The 19,415-nt window shown below is 42.6% G+C and overlaps 1 protein-coding gene across 4 annotated transcripts in view; it reads right to left on the bottom strand.

Annotated features, from left to right (window-relative positions):
- The window catches only part of KCTD1 (potassium channel tetramerization domain containing 1), a 207,403-nt gene that overhangs the window by 52,981 nt on the left and 135,007 nt on the right, over positions 1-19,415 (bottom strand). For all 4 annotated transcript variants that reach the window (XM_066246696.1, XM_066246699.1, XM_066246698.1 and 1 more), the window contains exon 2: positions 1,374-1,552. In XM_066246696.1, coding sequence (XP_066102793.1) covers positions 1,374-1,552 — 179 coding nt within the window. The remainder of the gene's footprint in view (positions 1-1,373; positions 1,553-19,415) is intronic.

Here is a 19,415-nt window from a genome sequence, read left to right as displayed (position 1 = left end):
TAGAGTTAAGGGTCATCTGAAGAGACACAGTGATTTTCTATTGTTAGTGCTGGTATTAGCGGGTTAGAAGAAATGGAAATAGACATTTTTAAAAAGAGCACTACCTATACAATGATATTCTCGAGAAGGATAGCTACTATGTAACATGACTTTGTAGACCCACTACAATGCACTTAGTCAATGTGGAACTCAAGAGTACTACAGGACTGATGTGATCATTTCATTTAAAAATATACAGTTATTTTGGATAATTGAATTAATAGGCATCTATTAATTTAAATAATTTCATTTTGATTGTAGAAATTAAATCTGCAAATCGAGAGAGAAAAATATTTCATCTTTCTTCTCAACCTTCATGTTCTTTCATAAAGTATCAGGTAGTGCAGTGAGATTAGCTAACGAAACAAACAAACCAAAACCCCCAGTGTTCATACAGTTGTCAGGATGACAGTGCTATCTACTCAGGAGGGAAGCCATCTTGTCACTTTATAAAAGAGCCTTGAAAATGCAACTGGTGCCCTTCTGAAGCCCAAGTGGTGTGCTTGCATTTCACACGAACAGAGAGAGAGAAGTCCCCCTTCCCCTTAAATCAGCCCGCCTGAGTTCATGCCTCCTCCCCTATCCACCAGTAGAGCCGGTGAAGGTACATTTCCTTATGGTATCTGGGCACAGCCCCCAAACCTAGGCAGAGCCAGGAGGGTTGTCCCAGGGTACAAACACAATTGATTCCTCGGAACTCCTTCACAAATGAGTGGGTGGGGGTCATGGGAGGGCACATCTCGCAAGCATAGTGTTACGTCTAGGTGTAAACCACTCTCCGTTCATTCACGTTCTGTATTTATTTAACTGCTCTCATAAGTTCCATTGCTTTTTTTTTTTTAAACAAGACTATCTTGGCTTCCTGGACTTTTGCATACTGTTCTAAATATACTGCCTCACTGATAACAGTCTCTTTTATTTTTTCCCCTGAGTTCACAAGTTGGTGGGACAAGTGATCGCCTATAAAACTCTAAGAATTGATACACAAGTATTTTAGAAGAAGTGGACAGAAAAAAGGTTTGGGATAAAAATCACTGTCCTTTTTGTACCACACTAAAAAAAAAAAATGTGAAGACCTCTGCAGAGTAAAATAGCATTGGACTCCATTCTCACGTGACTTTTTTACGTGTCCTTGATTAAGCTGTGGGTCAAGCCCTGACTTGTAGAAGATTTAGAGCACGTCAAAGAGCAGCCTTGGGAGCAGGGTGGCCCGCGTGGGGCTTTCACGTCCTAACCCTGGCCCCCGTGAGGCCAATCTGCTCTGCTGGTCAAAGGAAAAACAGGTCATCAAATACATGCACTTCCGAGTGTGACGTTTCCATGTTTTGAATTACCTTGATTCAGGGTATTTGGTGAGGGTGGCCAGGCTGCTGGTGTACATGTGGCCGCCCACATCAATGTGGACGGGAGCATTGGATTTTGTGAGTTGTGCTGGAGTAGGAATGCCTTGGTTGTTCAGTGGAGACGCAGGAGATCTAGTGATCAGAGGTCTTGACATATTGGGCCGACTGTCCTACGGAGAGAAAAGCAAGTTAGGCATATTTTCTTTTTTCCATGGAGAGAAAGGAAACGCGTACATCATAAAAAAATAAGCCAGCATTGGGCAATAAAATCAGCGAGCTCTCACTTTTGTTATAATGAATGTTAGAAAAACAAATTCTGTAACAAAGGGAAACCTTCCCATGCCTTGAACCAAGGAGCTGAACTATAACATTCATTTCAAATCATTCTGAGCACTATGGCAAATTGTCCTCGTAAATCCTCGCATTTAACAACTGGTAAGTGGTATGTGGAGAAGTATTATTCATTCCAATGAAAGGATAATCAACACTTAAAACAATCACATTTAAATAAAATATGTATGCTTTATCCTTCTCTTTGAAAACCTTAATGTGGTGCAGTTGAAGTAAACACACACTTTTTAGCACCTGTGATCCAAAAAATGTTTTCTCCAATTAGGGAAAAGAGGACATGACTGGTCTAGGCAGCAGCTCCCATACTCAAAGCAACCTTGTAAGTAGGTACCGTACGCTTATCTGTCAACAGATGAGAAAAAAGTCTATCTACACTCTCCCCATTTGTTTCCTGTTTCTCTTCCTATAGAACTGTGGTCTGAGGATGCTTTGAAAAAAAGTGTACAACAGTCCCCCTATCCGTGGTCTCGCTTTCCATAGTTTTAATGACCCACAGTGAATCGTGGTCCAAAAATATGAAACAGAAAATTCTAGAAATAAACAGTTCATAACTTTTACACTGTGCACGGTTCTGAGCAGCATGATGAACTCTCTCTCCATCCTGCTTTGTTGTACACAGGATGAGTCATCCCTTCGTCCAGTGGATCCAAGCTGTAGGCACTCCCCACCCATTAGTCCCTTTACCAGGTCTTGGTTATCAGATCGACTGTCACAGTACAGCAGTGCCTGTGTTCAAATAACCTTGTTTTACTTAATGTCCCTAAAGCACGAGAATAGTTTAAACTTTGTCCTAGGTACACGTGTATAAGAAAAAACAGAGCATGTACGCAGGGTTCGACCGTATCTGCAGTGTCAGGTATCCCCTGCACTAAGGGGGTACTGCTGTACACTCCAGTGATGAGTGTGTGGTTACGAGCCACAAGAGAGCTGCTCTTCCGTATGGACTTTTTGAAGATGCCAAGTTCCCAAGGCAGAGTGGAGACAGATGTTGATGTGCAATGTTTAGTCCCGCAGCAAAGGTGCAAATGTGAGGAAACAGAGCAGAAGGCCATCGCATGGTGGCAGCAAGAACATGTAGAAGAAACTGTCCTCTTTGAGAAAATGAAATATTACATCTTTCCCACGGAGACAATATAAATATTTCAAACACTCTCCAAACATGGCTGATTGCTTCTAGAGGCCAAACCACAGACAAGTCAAGTCAGGTCTCGGACACTCAATGAAGGGGTCAAATATTTCAAGTCTACAAATGAGGAATAAGCTAAAATAACATTTATGTCTGAATTCTGAATACAAGTATACTCTCAGATTTATAATGTAGCCAGAGATTGTTTTCAAACATGCGAACAATGTGTGCCCAGGCCAGTGATGAGCAGAATAAAGAGATTTTGAAAAATACTTTTGATGGAGATTACGAATGGGAAATCATCTAATTTTTGTACATAAAACCCAGCACGATAAAATAGAAATTTGCAAAACATCATAGATTTTGATATGAAACAGCTTTAGGAGCTACCTGGGGCACAACTGTTAGATTCCTTAGCATTAGCTGCATGTCCAGCAAGAAGGCAACGCCTTGCTTTCTGAAGCCCTGCACCTGCTGGGAACGAGGTGGGGGCCCCCTTTCCACAAAGCGCAGACCACCTGCCTCGCGCTCTTCTCCATCCTGAATTTACCAGAGCCCCGGGGCGGTCACAGAAAAAGAGTTCATGTTTTGTTTCTTAAATTGAGTGGTGGGTTCATGGGTGTTCACTAATTATTCCTTATATGTTCCTGGATATTTTCAATAGTGCAAAATAGATATGGAAAAAAAAAAAACCCAAAGGATATTTGTTACGCAGAGAAAAGAAGTTAAAGAGGTATTGAGTAGGGGGAAAAAATCCTAAAAAACAAAGACACAATTGGTAGGAAATATAAAACAGTTAAGGTTTGGAAATATTAATAAAATCTGGTGGCCAGAAAACACATTTTTCCTTTGAAAATGCAATCATATGATCTCTACTCTTAAGAGCTACATACTACCTGACTTCCTTTTGGAAAGAGAATTCCTGGCTAAAGATCTGGCTCCCCTCCCCCGTTATAATTCAGCCCATCACAGCACACTGCAGTGTCTGTAATAGTTTTTCAATTGGACACATTCTATATCCTGCCCGAGGGTGCTCGGGCAAAAACGAACAGATTTGCAGGGTTAATGCTGTACTTAGACTGTGACCTCATTCAGCACAGCTCTAACACTGCGAGGTTTATCTAGAAGGAGAAGAAAAAAAAAAAAAGCATAACTGAACCGTTGAAGGATTCCAGATTTCTCACAATATGGACCATTTACATTGTAAATCATAAATGTATGGATATTGCTAAATTTAAAAATTAAACCGGTGTTTCCTCGGCTGGGGTTGGGGAGGAGGATTCACCCCTAAGAGCAAGGAGGGAGTTTCATGATGGCTGGGCTCAGGCTGCCCAGGTTTCTGGGGAACCCTCCCTCCCAGCTCTTCTCATAGACTCTCTTTCCATCCTGGAAGCGTTCCCTGTTCTGTATCGTCTCCTTAGTTAAGATCACTTCTAAGGCATTAGTTGATACTAGCTAAAAGAGTCAGGGGTTTGCATTCAGTATTTTCTGTAGTGGTTCAGACTGAAAGCACTTTTAAAACCCACAGGCTGCGAATGGGGGAGGGTATCTGGAACTGTTCTTTCAACTCCAGATGCTTTATCTAACTTCTGGCAAACCCCTTCTTCATCTGTGACGGGAGCTGAGGCTTCCTCTTCATCTAGACCAGTGGTAGTCAACCTGGTCCGTACCGCCCACTAGTGGGCGTTCCCGCTTTTGTGGTGGGCGGTAGCGGAGCAACCAAAGTATAAATAAAAAGATTTAACTATAGTAAGTTGTTTTATAAAGATTTATTCTGCCAAACAGCGAAAATCCGACATAAAGTACTTGGTAAGTAATTATTATTATATGCTTTAACTTGCTGTAACTCTGCTTTATAAATTTTATAAAGTAAAGTTACTTCCCTACTTTATAAATCACCATTACTGTGGAACCGGTGGGTGGTTAGAAAATTTTACTACTAACAGAGATACCAAAGTGGGCGGTAGGTATTAAAAGGTTGACTACCCCTGCTCTAGACACTAAATCCCGGATGGGATGCCTGTCCGTGCAGCAGCAATTTCCTACCAGCCCAGGGATGTGGCCAGTGTTCAGAATGGCCGACCAAGAGCCGGAGAGAACCTGGGTTCTCAGTGACAGTGTGAGGACACCAAGTCAGCCGCTCTGAGCCCCCTATCTCTACATTTCCTGTTACTTAGCAAAATAATTTTTTTTTTTTGGTATTTTTCTGAAGTTGGAAACGGGGAGGCAGTCAGAAAGACTCCTGCATGTGCCCAACTGGGATCCACCCGGCACGCCCACCAGGGGGCGATGTTCTGCCCATCTGGGGCATTGCTCTGTTGCAACCAGAGCCATTCTAGCGCCTGAGGCAGAGGCCATAGAGCCATCCCCAGCGCCCCGGCCAACTTTGCTCCAGTGGAGCCTTGGCTGCGGGAGGGGAAGAGAGAGACAGAGAGGAAGGAGAGGAGGAGGAGTGGAGAAGCAGATGGGCACTTCTCCTGTGTGCCCTGGCCAGGAATCGAACCCGGGACTCCTGCACACCAGGCCGACGCTCTACCAACTGAGCCAACCGACCAGGGCCAAATAAACTTATTTTTAAAGTGAGGTTGAGTTGGGATTTCTGTTACCTGTCCTGATAAAATACTCCCTTTCCCCCCCTTCCACAGCTGACTTTCCACGAGCTCATTTGGCTGGTTGACATCTGGCCGGTGATGCCAAGGACAGCCGCTGCCTAATAGATGCGGCAGAATTTTCTGTCATACTATCACCACTCTTCAACTCTACTTTCCCACCTGTTCTTCCCTTGAATCACTCACCCGTCATCACCTCAGTCTGCATGTCTTTTCCTGCTACTTCTGATGAAATGAAAACCATAAACTTTAACCAGGAAAAGGGGTACAAATGTCTTAGATGTGCATCATCACCACTGAAACACGGCTCAGGGCACTGATGTGTATTCGGGACGGTGGCCAGACAGAAGGCTGTCCCTGATGAACCCTCTCCTGGATGCAACACTCACCTAGGGGAGAGGAACCACGCCCTGACACTAAGCTATGTGTCACTGCCCCTTCCCTCTGTAGATCCTTGTTCCTTTCTTCCATGTGATTTATGAGCGGCTCCTATGTGCCAGGCACTGTACCGAGGGACGGATCCGTAACAGTGAATGTGACAGACTGCTCCTTGGCCTTCTAGGCTTGCTGTCCAGTGGGAGAGAGAAGAACGAGAACAAGCAAGTACTAGCAGGCAGGGAAGGCCAGGTTACTATGGTCATGTAATGGAGGATATATACCCAGGCTTGAGGGCAGGGGGACAGAGAAGGTTCCCTAGAGAAAGTCTATGCTGAGATCTGACTGATGAGTGGTCCCCACACAGTGGGATGCTGGAAGGAGGGTTCCAAACAGTACTGCCAAGTCCCCAAAGGAGGAGAGCATATTATTTCCCTCAAGGTGGAGGGCTGATGCAGGGAACAGAAGCTTGTAACATCAGGGTTTGAGAACCACAGGACTGTAGTTGACCCTTAAACAACAGGGATTTGAACTATTCAGTTCCACATATACGCAGATTTTCCCCCCCCAAATAAATGCCTGTACTGTGTTTGATCTGTGGTTGGGCGTCCACGGATATGGAGGGCTGACCATATGCACTGATCTACGTCATTTTATACAGGGGACTTAAGCATCCTCGGGTACTGATACCTGTGGGGGCCCCGAAACAAATCCCCCTCGGATACCAAGGGACAAAAGTTCTGGGGCAGTCAAAAGTTATAATCAAATTTTTTACTGCCCGGGGGTCAGTGCTCCTAACCCTAACGTTGTTCTGCTCACGGGTCACCTGTAAACAATAACTTACAATGAAAAAAGAAATAAAACCCACCATAACATCCTTATGTGTGGAAAAGAGTAAGATGAAGAGGAAGGGAGCTAACAGCCAGCTTTCTAAACAGCATGGTCCAACAGAACTCCCTGCACTAATGGAAACAGCCAGTATCTGCACCATTCAGAACGGCAACCACAGCCACGTGTGGCTGCTTGAGCATCTGACCTGTAGCTAGTGCAACTGAGGAGCTGAATTGTAATTTTAATTTAATTCATTTTCATTTTCATTTAGGTAGCCACGTGTCGCTGGTAGCTATCATATTGGATAGCACAGTACGCTTTGCTTGATTTTTTGTTTATACATGAAGCCCAAATCATGTCAAACATGAACTGATCACTCATGTGGAAGCAGAGGGACAGTGGTATTTTAGAACCAAATACAAATGGTCTATGACCCCACAACACGTGCATCTCCCTCCCCCTTCTAACACTATTTCTCCCTTCTTTGTTGATTTTGTGAAAATAAAAGGAATTAATATAGCCACGTGGCGAGGAAGAAGAATGATGATGCCCACACGGCATCAATGGAGCTGCCAGACGAAAGCCGGATCACACGGACTTGCGGAGAGTGCCGCGAATGTGTGAGGCCAGAGCGCAGGGCGCTGGCCACCACGTTGGGTACTGACAGGGCGGAGTAAGAAGGAGCCGTCTGGAGAGCGCGAGAACTTCTAAATTCGATCTGGGTAATTACACGGTTGTATCTATATGGATACCTAAGATTTATTCACTTTTTTTCTAAATTCTACTTAAAAAGAAAATAAACCAAAAATTATCTTGGAAAAAACTCCTCCAATCAAAACAATTTACTGTTCACACACTCATTTAAATTTGTGTGAAATGTTGCTTTTTAAAAAAACCAAACTTTTCCATTGATTTGAGGTAGGGTGGAAGGGAGAGAGAATGAGAGAAAGAAGCATCAACTCGTTCCAGTTAGTTGTTCCATTCAGTTGTGCACTCATTGTTGCTTCTCATATGTGCTTCTCTCTGACCAGAGATTGAACCCATGACCTTGGCGTTCCAGGACAATGCTCTAACCACTGAGATTCCCAGCTAGGGCCAAATGTTGCTTAAAAAAAAAAAGCCAAAATGATGTTTACTATTTCTTCTCACCAAATTTGACTAAAATACTCTGACAGAAAACAGCTGTCTGATTTTTTTAAAAATTTTTATTTATTTATTCATTTTAGAGGAGAGAGAGAAAAAGAGAAGCAGGAAGCATCAACTCCCATAAGTGCCTTGACCGGGCAAGCCCAGGGTTTTGAACCGGCGACCTCAGCATTCCAGGTCGATGCTTTATCCACTGCACCACCACAGGTCAGGCCAGCTGTCTGAAATTTTATTTTTAATTCTTCTTTTTCCTCATTTTATTCCTGGATGGATTTTCCAGGCATGTTGATTGGTTTCTCTTTAACATTCCCAGCTCCCAGCTGCTTCCAGTCTGCGGCCTCCTCTTAGCATAATCATCCATCACACCGACCCAATAGAGCGGCAATGATTTTTTTGGTTGGTAGGAGAATCCTTCAAGGGATTTGACTTCAGGCATGTTTCAAAAGAAGCTAATGAAAAAGTTGCCTCCTAAATCTAACCTAGCTATGTGCTGTTCAAACAGGAGCCTCAGGGGCACTGCCTCAAACAAAAGAGCTGAAGTTTAAACCTAAAGTTTTAATGACTTTATTTGTTAAGAATGTATGTCCCTGTCTTATGTCAGGTTTCGCTATCAAGTTGGACTATACGTATTACCTTTTTTCATTGGGAAAAGAAACAGGTTTCTTAGGGCTATTTCAGGAAAAGCATGTCAATAGTCAAATACTTACCTATATAATTTGATATTGTAATTCATATCATTCAATAGAGCAGCAAAGGGATTTAATTCAACTCATAACTTTTCCACAAATATCAGTCTGGTTTAAAATACATGTGCACACACACAGACACACCTCACATACATACACTTAAGCAGCATCTACATTATATAGAATGTCTGGAGCATAGGGTGTTTTGGTTCATTCTATTTTCTGATAGTTGGCCAACCATTTAGGGCATGCAAACTGTGATCAAAGTATCTTAGTCAAGGATCCTGCTTCCTAGGATAGTAATTTATGGTTGCCTCAGGAGTGTTATTTCAGGACTGACACAATCCTATTGGACTCACCATAACAGCTTTGTAGAGAAACATCACTTTACTGACCACAGTTACTTAATCATATAAAAAGATTCTCAACAACAATGTCAATGTATTCGTAATAAGTCTCATTTGTTTCTTCCTTCATTCGTGTATTATTGGGTGCTGGCCAGGTGTCAAGCTACATGGTCTCTGCTGACTTTAACTAAATAAATAGCAGAATAACCCTGAAGAGGAAAAAAAATTATTTTTCTTATAATTTCACATGAATTTTAAAAAAAGGCCCCAGTAGTGCTTTAAAATTGTTGAGTACCGTATCATATGATGTAGAGGACAATTTCTGTCCATGTCTAAAGTCAGAGGATAATTAGAATGAAAGTCTTCTGAGCAGCCAAATTTGACACCAAATCTTCCCTTCACTTTATTCACAGAAGCCCCCTTCAAACTCATAGATCCTACTGACTCGAAATTCATACCTTCATAACAGTACGGTCACTCGTTTTTCAGTCTATGCAAAAATCATCCAAAATTAAGTCATCCCAAAACCAAACCCCAGATTTAGATTGGAAAGTATATAACATATTATTGAAGAAAAATTTCTTCCCATAATGAGTACAGAGAAACATATTACAGGAAAAAACAACATAGCTGGAAAAGTCACCTATAAAGAACACCTGAAGGCGACAGGAGAGTCCTGGTTTTTGAAATCTGAACACCTGGTCTGAGCTCAGAGTTAGCCTTTGTGTCATCTTGAAGAAGTTATCAAACCTGTCGGACTCCAGTTTTCCTCATCTCTAAGACAAGGGTGAATCTTCCCACCCTACAGATAGATGAAGCCGCCAGCAGTCAAAGAAACAAGTTTGCAAAGGCAGACAATACAAGCAGACAAAGGGAGTTTCTTTCCTTCTGCACGTGAAAAATGAGATTTGACAAACCAGTAAACCAGATAGATGTGCAGAGGAGACTTCTGTGGATCTAGTGGGATGTTCAGAGAACACTTAAAGTAGTTGAGGAGGCAAGATTCATGGGTGAGAAAAAAAAGCATTTTAACTGACAAAATATTACATTGTGGGGTATAGGTAAATTTTAAAAATAGGACAGATCATAACAAGTTACGTGCTTTGGACAAAGTGTACGGAAAGGAAGTGAGAGAATGAAATCATCCTCATAGTATTGATTTTTCACTTCAGATCAAAATCTTATTTCCACATCTTAAAAATAGTAGGCTTCAAAGTGTTCCAAAATGACCTGGCTAAATAGCTCGGTTGGTTAGTGTTGCCCCGATACACAGAGATTGTGGGTTTGATTCCCAGTCAGGGCACATACAGGAACAGATCAATGTTTCTGTCTGCTTCTCTCCCTTTCTCTCTCTTTAAAATCAATAAATAAAACGAAATTTAAAAACCAAATTGCAAGCTTTCCTTTTTTTAAAAAAATGACTGCAACTATGTTAAATTAATCTGCAATTACTTCCTAATCTGGAATAGCAAAATGTTACCCTTCTTACTACTCTATATCTATTTCAATGCACAACTTCTGCTAGAGATGGTGTGCCCCCAATGTGCCTTTGTGTTCTTTTCTTTCTCACAATGAAATATGCATCTGAAAAGCTCCCTTATTAGATTACCAAACTGAGACTATGAAAAGAACAACCCTTTGCCAAAATTTCTCTGCTTTTTCTTTTTTTCCAAAAGGAAAGAGAACTGGAAAAAAAAGAGAACATCTTGATAAAATTTTGCTGTGTCTTTTACTACCAGATTAATTTTAAAATCAGATTTCTTGGGTATTTTTAAATGTACTTAAAACATCAGAGTATTTTTAAACACACACTTCAGCTGAACCATAAATGTTACTAATTTCTTAAAAGTTAAATCAGCATTAATGCCGAAGCAGTCTCTGTGACAGTTTGGGGAAAGGCCGTTTTTTTGCAAAAGTATGAATATGTAACAATAAAATGACCCCGGAACCAAAGACACCAAATATGAGTAGGGGTTACGACCAGGTGGTGATGTTACCAGCAAATTTTGGTTTTATTTTTCTTCTTTTGTGCTTTATGGTGTTGAACAATTTGTTACTTTTGAAATTTTTAAAAAGTTCAGTTCTTGCCATATTAAATGAATTACTACAAGCTCGGCATTTTAGCTACATTTTAGCTTCATAATCAGGATTTCTTGGATATTTTAAATGAAGGACTGAATAAAGAAATACAGACATAAAACTGGACTTAGGGACAAGGCTTCCTTCCCCTTTATTTTCCTGCTGGAGAGGAAACATGCAGGACAGAAAATTAAATGGCCTCAGGTCATGGTAAGCTCATATTCAGCTGACACAGGAGTCTATTTAGCTTGATACTGAAAGAAAGGGGTTGGAGCCTGTGAGTTCCACACTCTTGGGAACTATCGGGTCCTCTGTCCCCTCACCCAGGGCCCCTCCACGCCGGGATCCAAAACACAGCAAGAACAGGGGGCTCAAAGCCACACGCGCACCCTGAGCTCACAGAAGCCGTGTTCTGCCCACAAACTCCTGGAAGGAAGAGGCAAACAGCAGCAACGGTTGGCAACAAAGCAGTACCTCGAGTTCAGACATGGCCTTCTCGTCTGAAACCAGAAACCTCTGCACAATGTTAAGTATTCTCACCATTTCACAGAGAAGGAAGTTGACTCTGAGGTGAAGTGGCCCGGCCTGTAATTATCTAGTAATGAATTTACCATGATAGTTACACGCTGGCCATTGTGTGCCAGGATAAGGTTACCACTCTCCATTACTAAGCTATCCATGCTCTGGCTTTCACAAGAGGAGGGCCAGATCTGTCTGGATCCATCCACATTCTTCCGCTCGGTCTGTTCCAGGACGAACACAACTAGCTGAGGGTTTGGAAGGATGGTCAGCGGTCACCGAAGGCAGGGCCAGCCGGCCCAGGAAGTGAACTCCTCCACCCACAATGGACTATTTCCCCACCACAGAAACCTGGCATTTTTATTTACTCCTCCAACTGCTAGTCCTAGATGTTAACTATGGGGCACATCTGCCTTTAAATAGACAATAAACTTGACTTATTGACTTTGGGGATGTGGTCATAAAAATTCCTTGTCCAGCAGTGTCAACAGCGAAATTCCTTCTAACCTTAATTGAGCCCCTGGGAACCTCCTCTTGGGATTCTTAGATGCCTATTGCTTGATGTTTTGTGTGTAAAAAATAAGTAAATAAATAAATAAGGCACAGAGGTTTGTAAATATACTGGCTTATTCTAACTTACATAGTAGGTGTGTTCAAAAAGTTAATTTGCTCTCTTGTTCATTCATTTAGAAAACCTCAGCTGGCTCCTCTACTCGGTGCTAGGCTGGGCACTGAGGAAGTAAACTATTCAGAGTTGAGAGTCTAATGTGGGAATTAGCCATATGCACAGGGAATTCCTGAGGACAGGAGAATCCCCATGCAAATAACATTCTTTTCGATCAAATTATGCTTTAAATGCTCTGACAATTATTTATTGATATTCCTAAAGGAGCCATGTTGGGAGTAAACAATAGTTTGGTATAGCAAGGAACACACCGTTCCTGGTTTTATGAATCCAGGACACGTTATTTTTAAATAAGACATAGCTATATTTGGTGATTCCACATTACAGGGATCATACTCCTAACTCTGACCCAATTACCTTTTAAAGAGGAAAGGAGCCGCGCAGTTTCTCATGCTGTTGACATCGATCGAGGTTTCTAAATTCAGAAACAAGTTTCCCGAGGATTCGGGAAAACAGACCCACGTGTTAGCCTGGGTCATGTCACCGACGATAAAAGTTATATGTCTTTGGCAAGTTATTCTGTCTCTCACTTCAAGTTTTTGCATTTATAATACATGCAAGTTGAGTCAGTTGACCTATTGTGCTTTTATCAGTCCTGATTTTTTTTTTTTTACAATTCTATGATTTTAAGAAGTGTAAACCATAGAGATTCAAATGTCTTCAGAAAGTTAGCATTTTAGCTCAGAACTGGAATTGAAAATTCCTCTGAAAGAAAGGAGGAGTGGTCATGAAATGAAAGGCATTCCAAAAGTATGAGTGAAAAAAAAAGAAAAAGATTTCCTAACAATCACGGCTTTTTCTCGGGCTGATTAGGAAGATTAAATTTTAATCACTACTGCTTTTTATTTGCCTTCACAGACAGGAGGAAATGGCCAATAAAATATGGTGCATAATGAGCAGAATGCCTACTTCAGACAGATTCTTAATTTAGTACCATTTTACTGGAGTATTGTTTATTTATTTATATCTGGCACTGTTCTAAAACACTAAAGAAACTGTCTCATTTCAGATTCCCTGGCAAGAGAAAAAAACTGTTTTGGTGATACAGAACAGATCCTTTTTAGTAAACTAAGAACCTCTTCCATGCAGAAGCAGTGTCAGCTTTTCAAAAAGACAGATTGAATAATAAAAAAATTGGGCCATTTGAAGGAAGCAGTCTCAAGGCTTACATGCAGAACCGGGGCGGGGTGTTGAGAGGCATGCCAACAAGGCTTCTAAGTGATCCTGGTACTAGGTATCTTTATCTGCATACACGATTCCTTTCTGGCTGTTTGGGCCATTCTGGTTCATTTTTTTTTTTTTTTTTGTATTTTTCTGAAGCTGGAAACTGAGAGGCAGTCAGACAGACTTCCGCATCCTCCCGACCAGGATCCACCCGGCATGCCCACCAGGGGGCGATGCTCTGCCCATCTGGGGCGTAGCTCTGCCGCGACCAGAGCCACTCCAGCGCCTGGGGCAGAGGCCAAGGATCCATCCCCAGCGCCCGGGCCATCTTTTGCTCCAATGGAGCCTCGGCTGCGGGAGGGGAAGAGAGAGACAGAGAGGAAGGAGAAGGGGAGGGGTGGAGAAGCAGATGGGCACCTCTCCTGTGTGCCCTGGCTGGGAATCGAACCCGGGACTTCCACAGGCCAGGCCGACACTCTACCACTGAGCCAACTGGCCAGGGCCAGGCCCTGTTTCTTATGATGTGGCCGAAGCTGGGTCTGCCAGCAGTTGACTGTGGCCAGTGACCCTGGGAGACCCATCAGTGCCTGCAGCTGAATTGCTCAGCCTGGTATGAGCATTTGCTTCTCAGGCTGTTTTAGAAGGGACACAGATTGATGAAACTTTCTGCTTAGGACCTGATGGGAGAGGAGATAGCACTGAAGGCACAGATTAGGAAGAAGGCAGCGAGGTAATCACCCTCCTTGGTATTTTATTGCAATAAGCTATTCTTTACAATATTCCTACTATAAAGGAGGCATCTGTGTTCTTGGAAAAATGCCTTAAAATAAATAACAAAAGGAGTAGAAAAACAAACCAATTTTTTAAAAGAGCAACCTGAGTGGCAAGAAAAGTATAGTACAAAAGTGGAAATACATTAGAAAAAAATCATACCCAAAATTTATATAGCACCTTATGCATTTGAAGTAGTTACCTATGAGATCCCAGAATGCCAAAGACCTTACAATCAATCATAAGCCATAAGCCTTTGAAAGGTCCAGAGAGGGAGAAAGGCAAGGCCAATATGCTCTTTTACAAAGAAGGAAAACTGAGGCAGATTAATTGCCCAAGGTCAAAAAAGTAACCTGATTTCAAGTGAGGAGGAAAATATCTGGGAACTGAGCCTGCATTCTCCCATCTCAAACGCGCTGTCTCAGTCTGCGGCAATCTGGTGGTCTCTGACCCATTAGGACTTGGATCGCTCTGAAAACAGGCCTTACATTTGCCCGTGGCAGCGGATGGCGCTGCACTGGAGCTCTTCCGCTCCAGGAAGTGAAGTGTGCAGCAGAATGTCTTTGGTATTCTTAAAAGACCCAGTTTAATTTTATTAGATGGTTATTTAACCACAAGACACGGTATATAATGCCACGGTGGGAGTGGCGGGGTGAGGTGGGTAATGAAATTTCGTCTACGGAGGAAAGTGGTCAGTGTTCAAGAAGCAGGGAAGAGACAGAAAACAGCTCAAGAACAGAGGCTAAGAAGAAATGAGAAGAAACAATGGAATGGGAGAGGGGCAGGAAGTGACGGGGGGGGGGGGGAAAAAAGGCCAGTGATGTGGAGGGAGATGAGAAATTGATGGAAAGGAAAACCACAGGAGAGACAAGAAGAGTGTGAGAGTATTAGGGGAAGGAGGGTTCAGACTAGTTTTAACTCATTTTCCAACCACCTGTCTACTTATGTGTTCAGGAGGCCAGTTTCTAATGCTTTCGGGCTTGCCCATCGCTCCCCTGGTTTACTCCATAGTAGGATCTTGATCCCTACAAGTGGGTAGCAGTGAGAGAGGTTTAGGAGGAAGATTGAAAAGTTCCTCCAGGTCTTGCAATTTGCTATGAGCTTCTTGATAACAAATCTGAATGATCCCTCTTTGTTACTACTTCCTTCTGAAGATTGTGAGGCTGAAGCCTCATTTTTAGAGAACCATGTAGATCCTTGACCCAGATAAAGTTCACCGACAAATGAGCTCACAGAGCTCCAGCCTGTTGAATGGAGGATTAGAGGCATCAATTGAAAGTCTACAGATACAATCAGAATGAAATCAGTGGGTAAGCACTAACAACTCAGTTATTTTTCCTATCAACTCCCCCCACTATACTTAATGAAATACTTTTTTTATTTTTGCACACAGCAGAGAATGAATAAACAGCACTGATGATGACAAAGCAAGTCTATAAGGCTCTATAATTGAGTGCTCTGATCTCCTTCCAGGAAATGATCTCAGCAATTTTTCCCTCAGGGCAATGGCCCTCAACCGCTGTTTGATTTGTACCTACCCATCCCACCCCACAAATAAAAAGAGAAACAAAACCCACAATCTCATGGAGTTAATAGGCACAAATGCCAACTAAGGAAAAATTAAACTCTAGTGCAGTGAAAGGGGTTTTGTGGAAATAAACACCTAATACTTCCCCAAAGGAGAAGCCTGGTGCTGTCATACTGCAGAGTAAAGACATCCGTGCTGTGAGAAACCTCCAGGGTGAGCAGTCCACATTCTGGGAAGCAAGGCCTTAGGAGTGTTGGTATTGCTGAGGTTTAAAAAGATGACAAGGGCCCTGGCCAGATAGCTCAGTGGGTTAGAGCATCATTCCATAGCACAGAGGTTGCCAGTTCAATCCCCGGTCAGGGCACACACTGGAACAGCTTGATGTTCCTGTCTTTCTCTCTCTCCCTTCCTCTCTCTAAAATCAATAAAATGAACATTAAAATTTCTTTTTAAATGACAAGGGACTCTGGATCCTGCAGATCCCTACAGACCAGGGCGGGTGGGGAGGGGCTGGTCAGCACCAGAGAGTCAAACCCCACTGAGTCTCAATCCAGCATGAAGGGTTTTCATAAATGAAATGTACTCAGACTTGCCCTTGGAAATCAACCAGACTGCAGGCTCCATGAGGATGGGAACTGTTTTTGCTCCCTGTATCCCAGTCTCCAGGACAGAGCCTGGCATTTAGTAGACACTAATAAACACGTGCTGACTACTGAATTACAGTAGAGAAAAAGGTGGGTGCTCCACAGCTCCCTGTCTTTCAACATCCTTTACATAGACATTCCCTTCTCTGCAATAACCATATAAGGTATCAGGTCCACTTTAGTGTAGGGAAGAGGAGCAGAAGGGGAAACAAAAACCAACCTAGGGCTCAAAAGGGCAGAATGCTTAATGGAACGTAATTCCGTAGTATAGCTGCACATTATTTAAACACAGAGACTATAAGAAACGTTACAAACAAGATGGGTGGATGTTTATTCTACAGTGTGTCCATAAAGTCATGGTGCACTTTTGGCTGGTCACAGGAAAGCAACAAAAGACGAAAGAAATGTGAAATCTGCACCAAATAAAAGGAAAACCCTCTCAGTTTCTGTAGGATAATGTGGCAGCATGTGCGCATGCGCAGATGATGACGTAACACGGTGTATACAGCGGAGCAGCCCCCGGCCATGCCAGTCGAATGTGGACGGTACAGAGAAAAGTTCAGTGTGTTCTGTGGCTCGCTAAATTTGAATCTGTAACCAAAGTGCAACGTGAATATCGGCGCATTTATAACGAAACACCACCACATAGGAATAACATTACTCGGTGGGATAAGCAGTTGAAGGAAACCGGTAGTTTGGTGGAGAAACCCCGTTCTGGTAGGCCATCAGTCAGTGACGAGTCTGTAGAGGCTATACGGGATAGCTACCTAAGGAGCCCTAAAAAATCTGTGAGTGAGCTCACATCGAACTGCACTGAATAGGTATGAAACTGGGAGAGTTTTCCTTTTATTTGGTGCAGATTTCACATTTCTATCGTCTTTTGTTGCTTTCCTGTGACCGGCTAAAAGTGCACCATGACTTTACGGATACACTGTATAACAAAAGTAACATTTTTAAATGAAGTAAAATATTTTATGGTATAATCTTATGAATTTATAGCTAAGGAAAATGCTCTGGTCAGCTGGCTGGTCAGCTCCGGGGCCAGTGTGCTGGGCTTCCATTCTAGAGCCACCATGTGCCTGCTGCATGACTTCACTGCTCTGTGCCTCAGTTTCCCCATCTTTAAGATAATAATAATGTCTTTTTTTTTTTCATTTTTTCGAAGCTGGAAACGGGAGGCAGTCAGACAGACTCCCGCATGTGCCCGACCGGGATCTACCCGCCATGCCCACCAGGGGGCGATGCTCTGCCCCTCTGGGGCATTGCTCTGTTGCATCCAGAGCCATTCTAGCGCCTGAGGCAGAGGCCACAGAGCCATCCTCAGTGCCCAGGCCATCTTTGCTCCAATGGAGCCTTGCTGCGGGAGGGGACGAGAGAGACAGAGAGGAAGGAGAGGGGGAGGAGTGGAGAAGCAGATGGGCGCTTCTCCTATGTGCCCCGGCCGGGAATTGAACCTGGGACTCTTGCACGCCAGGCCGACGCTCTACCACTGAGCCTACCGGCCAGGGCTAATGCCTTTTGATTATTGTGAAAAATCAGTAATTCATGTAAAAAAGTAGAAAGTTATGAAAAGCATTTACCTAATGCCTGAAACAGAACTAACAAAAAAGCAAGCTATTATTTTTATTGATGGTTTTAAAGACTTTACAAATGATAATTATTTCTGGAGAATTTAATGGTTATTTGTAAGGGAGAGTTACAAAATGCCAGTCTATACATACACCGTGCATACAACCATTCTGATTTCTTTATTCCCTCGGTTTTCCAGTGGTTCTGAACTGACTGTGAGATCCCAGCTTAGTGTATATTGCAGAGTATGCAGCGTTATATAAACAGGGTTGGCCCTCCTCTCTGGGTTTTGCATCCACAAATTCAAACAACTGTGGACTGAGAACATTATTTTCCATTTGCCACTGGGAATCGCAGATGTGGAGGGCTGACTGTATGTATACATCTGTGGACTTTGAGCATCCACAGATTTTGGTACCCATGACGGGGTTCACAGAACCAAACCTTTATGGATACTGAGGGATGACTGTACCCAGAAACTTAAATTTTACAAGTACAGTGGTACCTTGAGATACGAACAGACCAACATACAAATTTTTTAAGATATGAGCTATGACTCAGTCCATATTTTTGTTCAAGATCCGAGTGAAATTCTGAGATATAAGTCGTGATTCGGGAAGCTGCCGCTAGTTGGCACGTTGGTGCACGGGTCCAGTATCAGCAGTTTGATATACGAGTTGACTGACTTACGAGCTTGGTTACAGAACGAATTAAATTTGTATCTCAAGGTACCACTGTATTACCTTTTCCACCGAGAAAAGATAATACACATCAGATATACATGTGTATCAACAAACATTTGATATTACTAACCACCAATAACAATAAACAGTAAATATATCTTTTTCTGCTTTTACTTTATTCTCCAATCTGTTTAAGTACAACTTCTGTCTCAGTGAAGCCTGTGCATGGAGAATTTGCCAAACTGCCACAATTACGTTAAATCTCACAAGTAGTGTTTGTAACAGATCTTCAGAAACTCCTAACTCTCATGATAACCTTAGCCACTGCTTCCCGAACGCCCACGGGAATGGAAGTGCCCTCCAAAATACAGGACATCCTCCTTTCTGTAGTTCTTATGTGTGACAGATATGCAGAAGAAGAGACTGGGACGAGAGTGATACTAAACAATTAACGACCTGTTCTAAGTCAGTCCAGCATTTTATGGAAAAGTGTTTTGTTGAAACAAACCATTCTAAATCTTTACATCTAAAACTGCACATTTCCACCTAAAATGTAATCAAATGAAGTTCATAACAATGGCCCTTAACTTTCTGATCTGTTTGCCACCATTTGGAGAAGGTGATCTGAGTATTAATATTCATTCAACCATTTATATAAACTAGGACTCAAATCCCATCACTGGAGTTATTTTATCTGCTAACAATGTACTTAATATTCTGTGTCATGCAGTTGGTATATAGAAATTAAAATGTTAAACAAATGGCCCTGGCCGGCTGGCTCAGTGTTGAGCTGGCATATAAATGTCCCAGGTACGATCCTGGGTCAGGGCACATATGAGAAGCAACCATCTGCTTCTCTTCTCCTTCTTCTCCCCCTTCTCTCTGTCTCTTCCCCTCTTGCAGCTAGTGGCTCAATTGGT

Source organism: Saccopteryx bilineata, chromosome 11, assembly GCF_036850765.1.
Source record: "Saccopteryx bilineata isolate mSacBil1 chromosome 11, mSacBil1_pri_phased_curated, whole genome shotgun sequence".
Lineage (NCBI taxonomy): Eukaryota > Metazoa > Chordata > Mammalia > Chiroptera > Emballonuridae > Saccopteryx > Saccopteryx bilineata.
This window is presented reverse-complemented; position numbering and strand designations above follow the sequence as displayed.